Source organism: Chiroxiphia lanceolata, chromosome 1, assembly GCF_009829145.1.
Source record: "Chiroxiphia lanceolata isolate bChiLan1 chromosome 1, bChiLan1.pri, whole genome shotgun sequence".
Classification (NCBI taxonomy): Eukaryota; Metazoa; Chordata; class Aves; order Passeriformes; family Pipridae; genus Chiroxiphia; species Chiroxiphia lanceolata.
Window position 1 is genome coordinate 20,947,020 of NC_045637.1, and position 15,561 is coordinate 20,962,580.

General features: G+C 35.4%; 1 protein-coding gene across 38 annotated transcripts in view; it reads right to left on the reverse strand.

Moving 5' to 3' along the window:
• RIMS2 (regulating synaptic membrane exocytosis 2) overlaps nucleotides 1-15,561 on the reverse strand; it is a 456,898-nt gene that overhangs the window by 361,712 nt on the left and 79,625 nt on the right. For all 38 annotated transcript variants that reach the window (XM_032680574.1, XM_032680663.1, XM_032680634.1 and 35 more), the window contains one exon: nucleotides 5,781-5,991. In XM_032680574.1, the coding sequence (XP_032536465.1) occupies nucleotides 5,781-5,991 (211 nt within the window). The remainder of the gene's footprint in view (nucleotides 1-5,780; nucleotides 5,992-15,561) is intronic.

Here is a 15,561-nt window from a genome sequence, read left to right on the forward strand (position 1 = left end):
TAGCCAGTCATTTCAATAGCAAAGACATTAGAGAAATTATTCAATTCTGTTCTCAAAGAACTGATGCTGCAAAAGCAACAAATCAGTCAGATTTCAGTGGTATTTGTCCTGTTCCACATGAAAGTGGAAGCATATTTTAATAGTGGTTTTATGGAGAAAGGCCTTATCTCCACAAGTATTCAGACACACAAATATTAGCAAAATTACTGGAATTCCATTCTATACTCAAAATAAATCTAGAATGAGTCAATATCTATAACTTATCCTTTTTAAAAAACATCTTTTAGAAGGTCAATCTGGCATCTGACTGCATGAGTCAAAGCCACTCTTTAAGACAGTATTTTCCTCAACTTAAGTGCCTAAAATCATGACTCTTGGTGAAATTATGAGTTCTTCATTGTTTCAGTATCATAATAACCTCTAAGGCTTATGAAAGCTTTGAAGTAGTGAAGAGTTAAAACACACGTAACCTCTGCTGAAATTGAGACAATCATCTGCTGTTTAATGAGATTCAGAAGAGCTATCAAATGTAAATAGTTTCAAGTAAATAAAATTAATAACAGAAATAGTTTGTGCAGTTGTCATTTGAAGGGAATTATGGTATCCACATAGTTTGTATTAAAATCACAGGGGTTTTTTTGAGCAATCAAGAGAATCCGAGGTATCAGTACAGAAATGCAGATTCTGAATATCAGTTCTGCTAGGTATCAGCTGGCAAGCAAAGTTTACAGACTGGAAAGGAGCAACATGTCGTGGCTGAAAATGGTAGTTGTGGCAAGATTTTTTGTCCTATTATTAAATTTGAAGTTTTTAACTGAAGTATTATACCGGGACAGTGTACTACTTCTTTACTGTCTTGGCAGAAGCAGAGTCAGCAGCTTGGTCAGGGCCAGGAGCAGAGCACAAAGGGTGGTGTGAGGCAGACCATGCTCCCAACCTGTAGGGTTGTGTCCCACACAATGCATCCAAGGGAAACAGGATAGAGCTCACAAGTGTAACTAAGGCCAGCAAAGAATCCAGGTCCCCAACAGGTCCATGGTGATGAGGGAGAACTGAGGCAATTCAGGAAGCCAGTGAGGCAATTCGGGAAGCCAAGCCTACAGCTTTGGCTCAGAAGGGGAATCAGACAGGCCAGCAGCACGGCTCGGGCAGGGACCAAGGCTCAGTGCCTGAGCAGCTCTAAGGCAAGGGATTGGAGCTCCCAAGAGGGCTTATTGCAGACCATCCTCACGCAGCTCTTTCCGCAAGGCTGACCCCAGGTTACAGCTGCACCACATCAGAGAAGTCAAACACCATTAGGAAATGAGTGAGGAAAGCTACTAAGGACCATGAGGTATACCAGCTGAACTGTGGTCCTGATAAGTTTGGGTATAACTTTCAAAAGAATAAAGAGATTGATCACCTCAAATAAAATGGAGCTGATCGCTGTTTAGAGATGTCTTAACAGTCATAGACATTCACTACTACATTAACATTGCTCCAATATAATCAGAACCAAATTTCAGATTGGAAGTCTTCAATATAATACAAACTCTATTCTATTCATGGGGAGACTGAGATGGGAAACTAATCCTAAGGGTAGGGATAACTTTTACACCCTCCAATTGTGAATTTACAACTTCTGAATGAGAGATTGTCTTTGGAATAATTTAGCAGCTGACTTTCCTTTTTTTCAGAGATACTTGTTCTGAGACACTCCAGAAAGACAAATATAGTTGTAGGTTATCAGATTTTAGAAGCGTTACATGGACTAAACTGAATAGAAAAAAAAACCCACACGTGGTTAGAGAAATCCTTTCCTCAAGTTTGTAATGTCACCTGTCTCTTGTAGAGAAATGCAGAATCAAACCACGTCTTTTAAGGACCAACTTATTTGTAAGCAAATCATTGAGTTTTTCTCAAATCCTGGTGACTTTAACAACCTGATTGTGACAGACTAATTCTTTGGTGCTTGACAATTCTCAGCAGAATGAAATGGATTATGCATTAGCACAGGCACGCTATAATTCTGTGTTGTGACTCCAGACAGATGGTCATATCACAAGTCCTGCAATTAGAAGAGAACTTCATGTTTTGCTGTAAATCAAACATAGCCCCAGAGAAATAATCAAAATGCAAAGCTTCCACTGAACCAGAGGGAGCTGAGAGAAGTTCCCTACTTATACCTAATGTGTTTCCCATGATGTTGCTGAATTCTATAAAACAACTGAAAATCTCTTACTTTCGTTCTTCAAAGACAAAAAAAGAAGGATGTTTCAGTGGCTGCAAGTGATAGCAGGTTGTCAAACACCCTGAAAGAAGGTTTTCAGCATGCATTTAATTAAGTCTTCAGACAAGTATTTTTTTTCTTTCTGTACAAGTGAAATGTTGGTTTACTGAACTGGAATTCTGAGCTACTGAAGTTTAGATTCAGTGTTGTATCTATCTGGAAGCTGCATTTTTCCAATATTTTAGCATTTAAATTTCTAACCTGTATAAACCTCATTCTGCTGTCAGCTGCCTCACTCAATGTGCATTTCCCTACATAAATCAGCACAAAACAAAGAAAAACAACAGTAGTATATTTTATATATCAGTGGTACTCTTTTCACTAAGAAAAATTGCTTCTTGCTGCCATGTGATTTATTATTTCAGTTTTAATCAGTCTGAAATTGTTCATAAACATAAAACATGACAGTTCAAGGTTCCTTACTCCCTTGAAATTTCAGCCCCCATTCTGGCTGAATAGTCCATTCATTAACTTAATAAGCTGTACAGAAGCAAAAGTGCCACCATTATCAGTTTTATTTGTTTGAACTAGAAGAAACTCCCACATGATGATAATTTTTCTACAGCTTGAACTGAATGCTAATGCCTATATATTTCAGGCACTGTAACTAAACTGAAAAAGGAATAAATTATCTAAACATTCTGAGAATCCTAATCTAATGCTCTGACAACATTCAAAACATTTCCATGGCTGGCTCCTGCTCATGACCATGAACCTTTGTAAGCAGTAGTCAGCGTTTTGACCTTTGAAAGAGAAGTGTTCTTACCAATACTCCATCATCTGAGGTGCATGCTGCTAATACTGGTCTGTACTAAACTATTTAGTAGCTGAATCTGGTGTAAAAGGCATGAGTTTGGATGAAAATTGATATTATGAAGATCACAAACAGATGAAACAGATCCATGAAAGAACATTTCAGACCATGTAGGAATCTCCTTATGTAAGGATGTCCAAAGCAGACATATATATAACCTGTCAAAGATGTATACAAACACTAAAGACAGCAAAGTTAAAACAGAAAGTTATTAGAAGCAATTTTTCAAGACGTTGAAGTTGTATCCATGAAGGAAAATAGAGAAGAATGAATCCTGGTAAATTCTGGTAGACCTAAATAATTTTAATGGAATATTGAGTATAGGCACAAAAGAGAACATAAAGAGGAGACTGCTGCAGCCTTTCTGAATTAGATCTCTCATGTTCATATTCATGGTGATTAGAAAAATATTTACTCTAGAATATTATTTTATGCAGAATGAACTGGAATATATACTTTTAACTGATAATTCAGAAAGAGAAGGTAAATAGTGAATCAACAAAAAAAAAAACAGTAAAAAATTTTTTAAGTGAGATGATATTCAGTGTAAAACATCTCAAGTCTAAAATAATTGTTAACTGCAATACAGTCTTTCATTGACAAGAAGTATAAAAGGTGGCAAAAATGCCAATTTATTAATTTTTAAGTAGTTTCAGCATTATATCAACTGAAAAATAGACAAATGAGTCTGACACATCAGACAGATTTCTAGAAACCAAAATACAGAAAAGTAAGAATGGCTTTAGTAGAGGGAATTTGTGTCTGTTACATGTATTAGAATTCTTCCAAGGAGTCACAGAGAAAGTGAGAAAAGGGGATTTATTCCTGCTGCTGAGTTGGAATTACAGACTTTTAAAGAATCTCAGCTGCCATGGAATAGGAATAAATTCATCTGTGAGAAAACTCAATTAAAGAAAAGACAAGAAGAAAAAGACAGGACTAAATGGTCAGGCTTTTTTTGAGGGAAAGGTATAACCAGTGAAGCCTCACAAGGGATCAGTCCAGAGACACTCTGTTCAGCATATTCATAAATCATCTAGGATAAAAATGAATGAGACACAGAAAAGCCTCACACTAAATTAGCAACAGTAGTAGAAAAAAATGCCAGTTGAGAAGAGTTTCAGAACAGACTCATAATAGACTGAATAGAGAAGCCAGCTTACAGAAAGACAGATTTAGGTTAGATGGTAAAGAAATCTTTCTGCGGTGAGCATTGTGAAGCAGTGGAGCAAATTACCAAAGAGGTCATGGAAGAATCTCATTGCAAATCTGTCAAGAGACTTCAGACAAATATCTGCCGGGTTCACATGCTCCATCCCAAGGAAAGTCTAAAAGGTGTATTAGCAAATGAAGCAGCCTCCCTAATGCACTTTTTCTATGTTTGCAAGTATGTAGGCATAATGACTCAAATATCTGTCCTCACTGGCATTCATAATCAGATGAAATTACTTCAGAAATTATTATCTCTCTTATTACTGGCAACAATTTAGTTAGTTATAAAAAACAAATAAAAATATGTGAACTTACTGAAGACAAAATTGTTAAATTATCTTAATGAAATCCAAGGCAATTTGAGACACTTACATATAATCTTATTTACATTAATAATCAGGAAATATTATTATACTTTTTGTATATTTTTATATTTTTTATTATTATATACTTTGTCAATCAAAAACTTCAGTCCATTATTTAAACCTACCTTTCAATATTAGACAAAGAAATACATACCAGGCATACCATTGTCTCCTAGCTTCCAAAAGATTATATTTACTGATTGCATGGTATTTCCAAAGAACATATTACAGGAAAAAAATGGATTTATGGAAATAAATCATATAAAAATATTTTAATAATAAATATTAAAATATTGCATTCTTGTATTGCTTTAAAAAATTGTGTTTCCACAAAAGACTAGCATAATACAGCTGGAGTATTGTCATAAATCTTCTACAAGTATTTGTCAGAATCTGAGAAAGATTCTGTGTATCAGATCTGAACATTATATCTGAAATGCTGAATAAATTGATTTCAAGAGTTTTCTGTGATTACTTCAGTTGTGCTGAATTTTTTACTCTATCATTCAACTTTTTAAAAAACTCAGAATGCGTTTTGCCAATTGTTATACAATAAACACCAGTATATACTAGTTGTAACAATATATGTTAATGCATTTAATTTTTTTCTAAAAACAGTTTGACATTTGCACGTGCATGTATAGAATAAATATGCATAACATATGTGCATGTGTATAATAGATAAGAAAGGCTTAAAAGCACAATAGTATATTATATATAATATTCTAACACTAATTTTACCATAATCTTGTGCAGAAGCACCTGGGCAAGCAAGAGGGAAACAAAGCCTTGCTCTACCCTGTAATAATCAATGTCTCAGTAGGTCACTAGATATACTTCCCTGTCTTAAATAGAGACTCACACTCCAATCAAAGAACTATCCTTTCATGAGCTTGTTAGTCGAAAAATTATACATATTAACTTAAAAGTTGTAATCACAAATCCATCTGCAACTGGAAATTACATGAAATGAGGACAGATGTCTTAAAAGCCCCTGAAGTAGATTTCATTACCTCCTTAAAGGAAATCTGTTTCAGTAGTTATGTGATTTGTATGCATAAGCAATGAATAAGAGATACTGAGTTTAGGAGAAGCTTGTTAAACTCTCATAACTCCATACCTTATTTGACCGTAAAGACACTCTTCCTCCACAGCGCGCACAGAATTTAGTTTGGCAATATGAACAGTTATGGCCACAGCCATCAGCAAATTTTGTTTTGTGGCAGATGCCACAGGTTGGGGCATCACCCTTCTGCTCCTGCTGCTGCTGTGATTCTTCACCCATCTTCTTCACTTGTTCCTTATACATTTCAAACTGCTGATGTAATTTTCTGCAGAAAAGAACATACAAATACAAATAAAATACAAATCAGAGTGAAATACTGTAGTAAAGCAAATACATTTAATTTACGATGCTCTAGAAGTGTTACATTCAAGAATTACTTCTTTTTCATTATAACTAAAATCTAGGAGGAAGCTCAGCACTGATAGCATTCAGCTCTCAGTCCAGCTGTTACAAAGGGAAGTAACTTTGATTTAGGATGTGACCAGCTGTTTGCTGAAAATACAACAGTAAGAAACAGGTTGAGTGATCAAAGAGCCCATAGCACTAGACAATAAACTGGTTAATAGCAGGGAAAAAAAATCAAATTTATTCTTCCAAGTGTTCTTTTACCTAATTCCACCAGACAGATGCAGATATCTTCTCTTGATATAGCTTATCTTCATTTATCTAACAATACTGCATAGAATAATGATTCTAAAATGCTTTTTCAATGACTTTTCGATCACCAGGTTCAAGCCCATAATAAGTTACCTCATCTTAAGAAGTGATTATAAATCATTTAAGCCATTCATATCATTAGATAGGAACTATCATTTTATGTAAAACGTAAGGTAGAAGACTACCTTAGGTGTAAAATCCAGGAATAGTAGTTTAAGACACACACACACATTTACCTTCCATTTGTAGAACAGGAAACACATGCATAGTCAGTGGCCATGTGTGTACAGAATTGCAATGAATCTTTCAGTCATGCTACGTCATTCATATTTCTGAGTCTGCAATTATGAAATCTCCATATATGATAATTAGGCGTGTCTCACTATGACCAAACTTACAGATTTATTTCATGATCTATAATGGCAGCTTTTTCTCAGAACCCCTGTTTCTGAAGGTAAATGATGTTATGGGAAATTTAATTTTCCTTGTAAAATGTCATAATTTTTTAGGTCTCCCAGATTCTGAAAAAGATGCAAAATGTGACATAGCAATTTATAAGAGATTCAAATACAAAGAGAAAGCAAAAAGAACTTTGTCTTCTCTTTTATCCTTGTCATTCAAAGGGCTCTGAATAGTGATATTTAAATTCATAGCACAGAATTCAACTCACTAATTTTGCTAATAGAGTCTGCACATTTTAGCAAATTAAAAGTTATTAATCTAATTTAAGCAGATTATTAGTTCCTTGGATAAGATCAAGTAAAACCCCAAGAATGAAGCACTTTCTATGAAACATTAAAACCGTAACCTAAAAAAAGATACTAAAATTGCAAAAGACATTTATTTTCCCTTAGAATTATCCTTCTAGAGATTCTTGAGTTTAGGTCATTAAAAAACACACATGAAGCATAGGATAGAACAAAAAATAACCTCCTAGAAAAAAAATTAAATACAGAAGACCAACTTCCTTAAGCATAAATATATCCTTTATATAGATCAGATATAAATTAGTGATGAAAAACTATTTCATCAGAACTGTTAGAGGTTCCTATGAAAACAAATATTACACAGAGTCACTTAAAGATTAACTTAAGCAGTTATTGACCACAGATATTCACACATATGGCAAAAATTTTTGGGATTTGCTTTGTTTTTCAGGAAAACTCCCCTAAGAACATACTTCACATTACTCTACAGAGGAATTGTAGGAACAAATAGGCAGCTCCCTCTCTCCATCAGGTAAGACAGGAGGCTGGAGGCTTTCCTCTTCCTCTGTGTCCCAAACTGCTGCCTCGAGCTCTCAACTGCCACCGACCCTTTCCCAGACAGAGGGAAAGCAGGGTTGCTTTGTCTTGCTTTTGTGTCATTTATCTAATGTACCTGCTTCTGTCACTTTGAGATCAATTCTGAATGCACAGGCTGGCCTCAGGGCACAGCAGCATGGACTCAGAATAACAGTGGCATGCTTTTCCTCTCACTTTCAGCCCTTCCCACCTTCCCAAGCCTCCTGACCTGCAGCAGACCAGGGACAGGAGTCTTGTCTGAGGCATCCACGGGAAGGATGTGAGGGATGTCATTGTCCTAAAAGCCATTGGGGGAGTCAGTCTGCCTCCTCACTGGTTCAACAGAGCTCACTATTGAGTGTTGAATGGGGAAGGACACAAGTTACTAATAAGCAAGAGCTGAATGAAGTTAAAATAACATTTAGAAATCTGGAAACCTCGCACATTTCAGCGTTTTACACTGACAACAGTATATAACTGGTAGTTGGTAGTCTGGCCTGTTTCCATCAATAACACATGAAAGCTCTGAGACCTTGCTTGCCTTTTAATTTTGCTTAACATTGCATTCTTCATTTAAAGCATATTAACTATGCTGAACTCCAAGTTTATTTTTAGGCTCCATTCAGTTTTGTGGCTTCCTTATAATCTACAGCCTTTGTTTGTATGATTATTTGCTTACCAGTCTCACTGATGCATAAAAAGCACAAGCCTTTTGCCAAATCTTAAGCCTCATGTACTGAAATAATTTCACTTTTGTTTCCTCTTGAGCACAAGTATCTATGTAAAGGTCACAACTTTTCCCTCAAAGTATAAACTTTTCAAGGTTGTACAGAGTAGTTTTCTAAAATCCTTGTTCTAGCAGGAAACAATTTATCATCTGCCAAAGTAGTTCTTTACTACACCTTTTTCTGTTCCAAGAAAAATATTACATGTATTGATAGCTATCAGAAGAAATTAAACACAGAAGAATCTATGAAACATTCATTTACACACAATATGTGTTCTACTTACTAAACAGAACCACTTGAGATGAATATGCATACTTGAAACAAAATACAAATATTAATTTTAGGAAGTTCATAAAAAATTGTTTATTTTGTAGATAAATCATTTTTTTGCTTATCCAGCCTGCACAAGTTTAAGCCAGAAATTAAGCTAATAACATGAAGTAATAATTAGGTGTTTAGAATAGAATGGTATCTGAAACACATTTAGTAAAAAATGTTTATCATATACTTTTCAGAAAACATAATGCAAATAAAACTCCATTTTGTTCAAGCTGTCTGCACTCATGTTTTAACTCTGAACATTGCTGCCTGAAAGGGCTCGGGAGTTCAGTTACCAGGGAAAGAAAGAAACCAGTACCAAGGCAAACTTCAGAGCCTGGAACTGAACTAGGGTATCCAAAGACTAAAATTTCCAGTCTTTATATCCAGTGAGTTAGTCTGTTAATGCAAGTGGTCAAGACCCATCCATGATTCATAGAATAGTTTAGGTTGGAATAGACCTTTAAGATCATTAAGTCCAACTGTTAACTTAGAACTGCCAATTCCACTACTAAACCATGTCCCCAGGTGCCACATCCATATGTCTTCTAAATACCTCCAGGGATGGTGACTAAAATACTTCCCTGGACAGCCTGTTCCAATGCTTGAAAACCCTTTCTGTGAAGAAATTTTTCTTACTATACAATGTAAACCTCCCTTGGTGCAACTAGAGGCCATTTTCTCTTGCCCTGTTCCTTGTTACCTGGGAGAAGAGGCCGACCCCCTCCTACAACCTCCTTGCAGGTAGTTGAAGAGAGTGATAAGGTCTCCCCTTCAGCCTCCTTTGCTCCAGGCTAAAGATCCCCAGCTCTCTCAGCCATTCCTCATCAGACTTGTGCTCCAGATTTTTCACCAACTTCATTGTCCTTCTCTGGACACACTCCAGCACCTCAATATCTCTCTTGCAGTGAAAAAAAGGGGTTCCATACAGGACTTGCATTTTAGGCCAAAATGCTTATCCGTAATGAAAAATCTTATTCTTATGCATGATAGGGAAATTGTTTTGGTTGTAAACCCAGATAACTATATCAAACCACACAGTAAGAAATCATTTAAGTAGAAAACTCAGCAATGCATACATATCTATAACCCTTATATATGTGTATTTTGACAATGGCCTCAATAGTGCATGCCATCTAGCTGTATGATGCAAAGTCTCTCTCCTTTATTACATTTGTTTCAAAAATACATGTACTTTAATAATGGTTATAAATTTTAGAGGAAAAATAGAACGTGGTATGAATTTATGAAAACACCGACTGATAATGAAAAGTAAGGCTGAAAAATTGCTAATTAAGTTCTGCTCATTTTCATCTCTTGATGAAGTTCCCTGAACTTGTATCTGCTGGAAGTTACAGTGGTGAAGTTCATGAGATTTATATGACTAGTCAAGATTTTCTTTGTACTGTAAAACATCATATCCAAGACTGCTTCATAGAGGATTTCTCAATGTCAAAGGCAACTGTTTGACAGAGCTTGGATTGCTCTGTCAAGGTCAAGAAATAGTTTCTATTTGAATACTTGCTTTTTTCTGGAGGGGAGTTAATTTAATTCTCCTTATTCTTGCTTCCCCACATCTTTCCAGAAATGAGAAATTCCGTATCGGTCAAAAAGCAGCAAACTGTGAGACTCTCATAATCCATGCCAAAGGCAAGTAAGAAAAGCAAGTTTAGCAGTCTGATGTTTCTTATTATTGTACAGAAGTTTTTATTTTTTCCCATCCTCCAGAAATGTCCATAAAACTTCCAGCATTTTACCAAAACAAAAAAAAATATTATTGACAAGAAGTTCTGAAACTATTCCTGCCTTCCAAAAGTTCACATAAATATGCCTGAAATTTCCAAAGCTGCTTAAAATCTACCATTAGAAGAGTGACTGTTCAGTAAGTGTCCAGGATGTTTAGGCCAGCTGTAAGTCTAACAGCCACTGCTTATTTCCTGGCTACACTTCTAAGTTTTATTACTAATGTAGCCCGTGCCTCATTTCCTATTCCCAGGCAGAGAGCACGGATGTGGCTGGAATCCAGGCTTCAAAAAGAGTTTGTGCGCTTTCGGTTCTGCCAAGTCCATTCTTTAAAGATTTTTTGCCTGGTGGCAGTGACTATCTAGTAGCATATGACATTCTCCCTGTACAGGACATTTAAAGTTTCTGCTTTTATCATCGTGCCAGCTGTCACCTAGTACACCTACTTCTCTTCTGAATGAATACTATTCTTACATATATATATATATAACATATGTAACTTCATGTTTTGGTAGAGGCTGGGAAACAACAGGCTGAACAGCAGCTCTGCTGATAAGAAACTCTGGAAAACAGGGTGGAAACCACACAATGAGCCAGTGGTGTGTGTGCTCGCATTACAAATTGGACAAATTACACATGGGGTCAAATTAGCAAGAGTATAAGCAGCAGGAAGGAATTTACTCCCTTTAATGGGCAGTGGCAAGGCTGCACCTGGAATATAGTGTCCAGACTGCACTCTGCCAGTTCATGAGGGATGTCCAGTTTGTCAACAAAAAAAGAAAATGGTCATGTTCCTAGAGCATGTAATCTGCAAGATGGGAATACAGAAGCTGGGTTTGTTCAATCCAGTGAAGAGGAAGGGACTAAGGAGTGATCTAACACCGGCCCGAAAATAGCTATCTAATCTAAAAATTACCTGGAAAAATCACAGAGCCAAATTCTTCCGGTAGTCAAAATCCAATAAAAGGGCAAAAGGCACTATTATGGCACATAAAGAGGAGGTTCAGGGTGGCATTAGGAGAAGCATGTTCATTAGGTAGGCAGTGCACCACTGGAACAGGTTGCCCCAAGAGGCTGTGGGATCGCTATTCTTGGAGGTTTTCAAAACCCACCTAGAAAAAGCACCAATTGCCCTAACCTAGTATTCACAAAACAATGCATTGAGTAGGAGGTCAGTTCAGAGATCCTTTCAAAGAACATTTCTATTATTATATAATGGCAATGACTTTATGGAATCAGACAAGAAATATGAAGTATAAAGTCAAGTAGAATCATAAGGAAAATTATTCAACAACAGTTACTTGGTTCAGCAGTGCTTGAAAAAAAAAAGTGACCACTTTTACCAACAGAAAGAAAAGAACCTTTTCATGCTTTTTACAAACTAGTGTGAGAATAGTTAACTCTTCTCAAAGTTTGATCAATGAACTGATATTTACTTTCAACCTCATGTAATGCAATGGGCAGCAAAATTTTGAGTATATGTTTTCATATGGATGTGTGGTCTATAAAACAAAAATTTAAAAAAAAAAAAAAAGACAAAACAAACCAAGTTCAGCATTGCAAAATAGAACTTTTCTTAATTGCAAAATGATGGTTTTGCCGGTATTCCACTGAAATGAGAAGGGGTATCACACAAATTTCTCTTCAGAAGACCATGACTCTGCTTCTAAGTCTACCAGATAAGGAAAACTTACTAAGCAATTAAAGACTCACATCTAACTTCAAACAAGAACCTCATATCCAGTTCTGTTTAATGGATTATCATACCCAGTCAAATAACACAACTACAGTCCTGAAGCCATTCACAAGAGTGAACTCACATTCATATGGAGTTTTCAACTTTCATATCAGTGAAAATGAAATATTAGCAGGAAGTAGATGTCAGCAGAGATCTCTGTGAACATTCACTCAATTCACAGCACTTTAACTTTATTGCTGGTAAAATCTCTACTGTGTCATTGGAATTGACATACTATTTCTGTCTGCTTTCCTCAAAAATTAACTAGTTTCTACTCTTAGGTTTAATTTCAGAATCATCTCTCTAAGCGAAATGTCTAAGCTTAGACTTTAGATTAAAATATATAGATACCAAATATATTCAGAGAATGCAGATTGAAAGGGCTTAAAAAACACGACTGTAGAGTAAAATACTACTTTTCAATCTATGCCTGGAATTTGCAAAACCTAGGAGAAATCTAAGATATTGAAAGAGCTAGTCAGAGACACTTTTATTTCCTGCTAGAGGTTACCAGTTTTAGCTAAACTTTCACTAACAATTTCTTTTATATCTCAGATATAATATGCAGAAAATAGAAGATACCATAAAACCCAATTCATTTGGGTGTTTGCCTTGAAATGCAGAGACCTAGATTTGAATTTCTACTTGCCCTGAAACCAAGAAATCTATGCAGATACAGTAACTCACAAGCTTATCTCAAGACTGTGCATAGTCTCTACTATGAGAGTTGCACTTTGTATAAATAACCCAAAACTTTTTTATCTGTTCAAGTGAAGAATCTAACAGAAAATGAGCTCCACCCTATTTTTTTCAGATGGGAAATGCATTTTTCCCACTTTAAAAATTAATAAATAGAGATTTTTCCTAGCATTTTAAGTATTTTGTTTAGAACAAGAAGGTTAAATATAAGCCATACAGTGACAATGACAGCCATGTTCAGCAGTGTCAAATAGTGAGATATTTCACTGTAATTTTTTTTTTCTAGAGTGACTCTCCTGTAATTGTCAGTAGAAACAAATCTCTGATATTTTTAGCTTTTTCACCTATTACAGTTTGAGTTGGTTTACAGGTGGGGCTGACTAGAAAAAATCCTGATTTTCATGTTTACCAACCTCTAAACTATTAAGGAATATGTACTTTAATTATTCTGTGATATTCATTAACATGAAATAAGAACAGAGGAAAAGTGATGCAATTTTATGTGCAGAACATCTTTAAAGAGCCTATGAAATTGTGTAGTCACAGAATAAGGAGGCCCTAAACATAGTGAAAGATTTTCTTACATACAAAAGAAATAATCTTGTTCACACTAAGAAAAATAGTATGTGCACCTCAATTACAGAAGTATTTCTTATCAATATAATACTCTTACTGAATAATAAAAAAAAATGTGGCCAAAGGTGTGTTAAAAGGCACAGACACAGTTAAAATAAGTTCACACATATACAAACTTTATGTCTTTGGATAATTTCGTTGAAAGAATATTGTAAAAGACATGAATTTATATTCTAAGTGAATATATACACTCTATATCTAAGTGAGGTAGACCTGACTGTGCCTGAAATGCTGAAGAGAAGAAAAAGAGCTAAGAGAATGGGAAGAAAGGAGTGTGGTTGTTAAATGATCATGCCCTTGGTTTATACCGTGCTGCTGCTCACTTGTAACTCAAGTGGGAAAAGCCAACTACAGCAGAGATAATGGCATCCAAAACTATCCAGATCTGGTTTCAGTCTCTTTTTGCCATGCAAGTGAGCAGGGTAAAGATGTCTGTCATACCTTAACATCATTTGCCTCATGCTTGGAAATGAACCCAAATATTCTCTGCTGGTGGGAACCTCATACTAGCCATTCTAACAAGTAAAATACATGGCCAAGATGATGTCTTCAAGTTGCCCTGGCTCCATTTTCTCTTTTCTCCACTTGCTTTCCACAGAGGCTTCCAGGTCACATTTTACCACATTTTTTTCTCAGTTTATTTGACCTCTCTCACAAAATAGAAAATATTCTCCCATTGCACTCTTCCTGATGTCATAATGAATTAATTTATTTAGTATGACCCTAAATAAATTTGTAACTACAGATAAAGTCATGTCACTGAATCTAGTTTATTTTAACACATTCAGAAACCCAGTAAAAAAATATAAGAAAGGATGTGGAAAAAAGCCGCTCCATTTAACAAACAAGCATGATGTGACTCTGTGAATGAACCAACAGATACACACCAGCTAGACAAAAAGCTTATCTGGGACTGACAGGATTACTTTACCTTTTTTTTTTCTGTTATAATGCTCAGTATTGAATAAAACTGCAGCCTTGTTTATTAACTTTGCTTATTAGCAGCAGAAAGGCTGCTCTTTGTTGACAAGGGAGCAACGAACAATAGCTAAGTACAATAGTCCTGTGCATGGCTACTAGAAAAAGTGAACATTGAGAAGATGAACATATGGACTATAAAGGGCTGAGTCAATTAATGTTATCATATTTCTGTGTAGCTTCAATGATATCAAGATAAAGTTAGTCAAGATGCATATCAAGGAAAAAAGAAGTAGGTAACTCCTGCCTGGACCTGTTACTTCCAGTTTTCCTCAGAATAACAGATACTTGCTTCTACCTTTTCCTCAACAGTTCAAACTAACTGCAAGATTAAATTCAGAAGTAGTATCTTTGTAACTGTTCTTCGTTTGTTAAAATTAATCTCTTACTGAATATTTTATTGTACTTTTACAGTATATAATATACAAAAAGCTAGAAAGTCACGACTAAGTTTTAAACAGGCAGAATACAGCTAAAACATCCAATTTATCTAGATCTTTTCCAAAACTTTTTTGGCTATAATAAGTAATATGGACATTTAATATTAAAGAGAATACCACATTCCTCCAAGAATTTAACAATGGCCAAATCATTCAGACAAAGCTCCCTAATCTCTCCATAGCTGACAGTTATGAGAGTAACCTCCTGTAACTAAGGAAGGTTCCTTCATAATTCCATATGGAAATTACTTTACACCTTTGAATATCTTCACACCACTCTGTGTTCTATTTCAGTGTAATCAAGAAGGCTTCAGTTATCCTTTTCTGACTCTTATTTAAAGCCCTATCTCACAACAGAAGTTTCCACAACTTTCATTTATTTTGGTGATTACACTGGGGTAATTTTATCTCATTCTCATTAGCCCCTCATGCACTAGAAAAAGAATTAGAAAATCACTTCTGAAACCATTATGAGTCTGTCTATTCCTACCATGTTGTTCTTATTTGATTTTAAAATAAACTTTCTTAGCTACATTTTTAATTCTTTCTCCATAAAAATTCTTCATTTTTCTTCTAATAAATTTTGTCACCTACTTCTGTACCTTCTCTACCTAT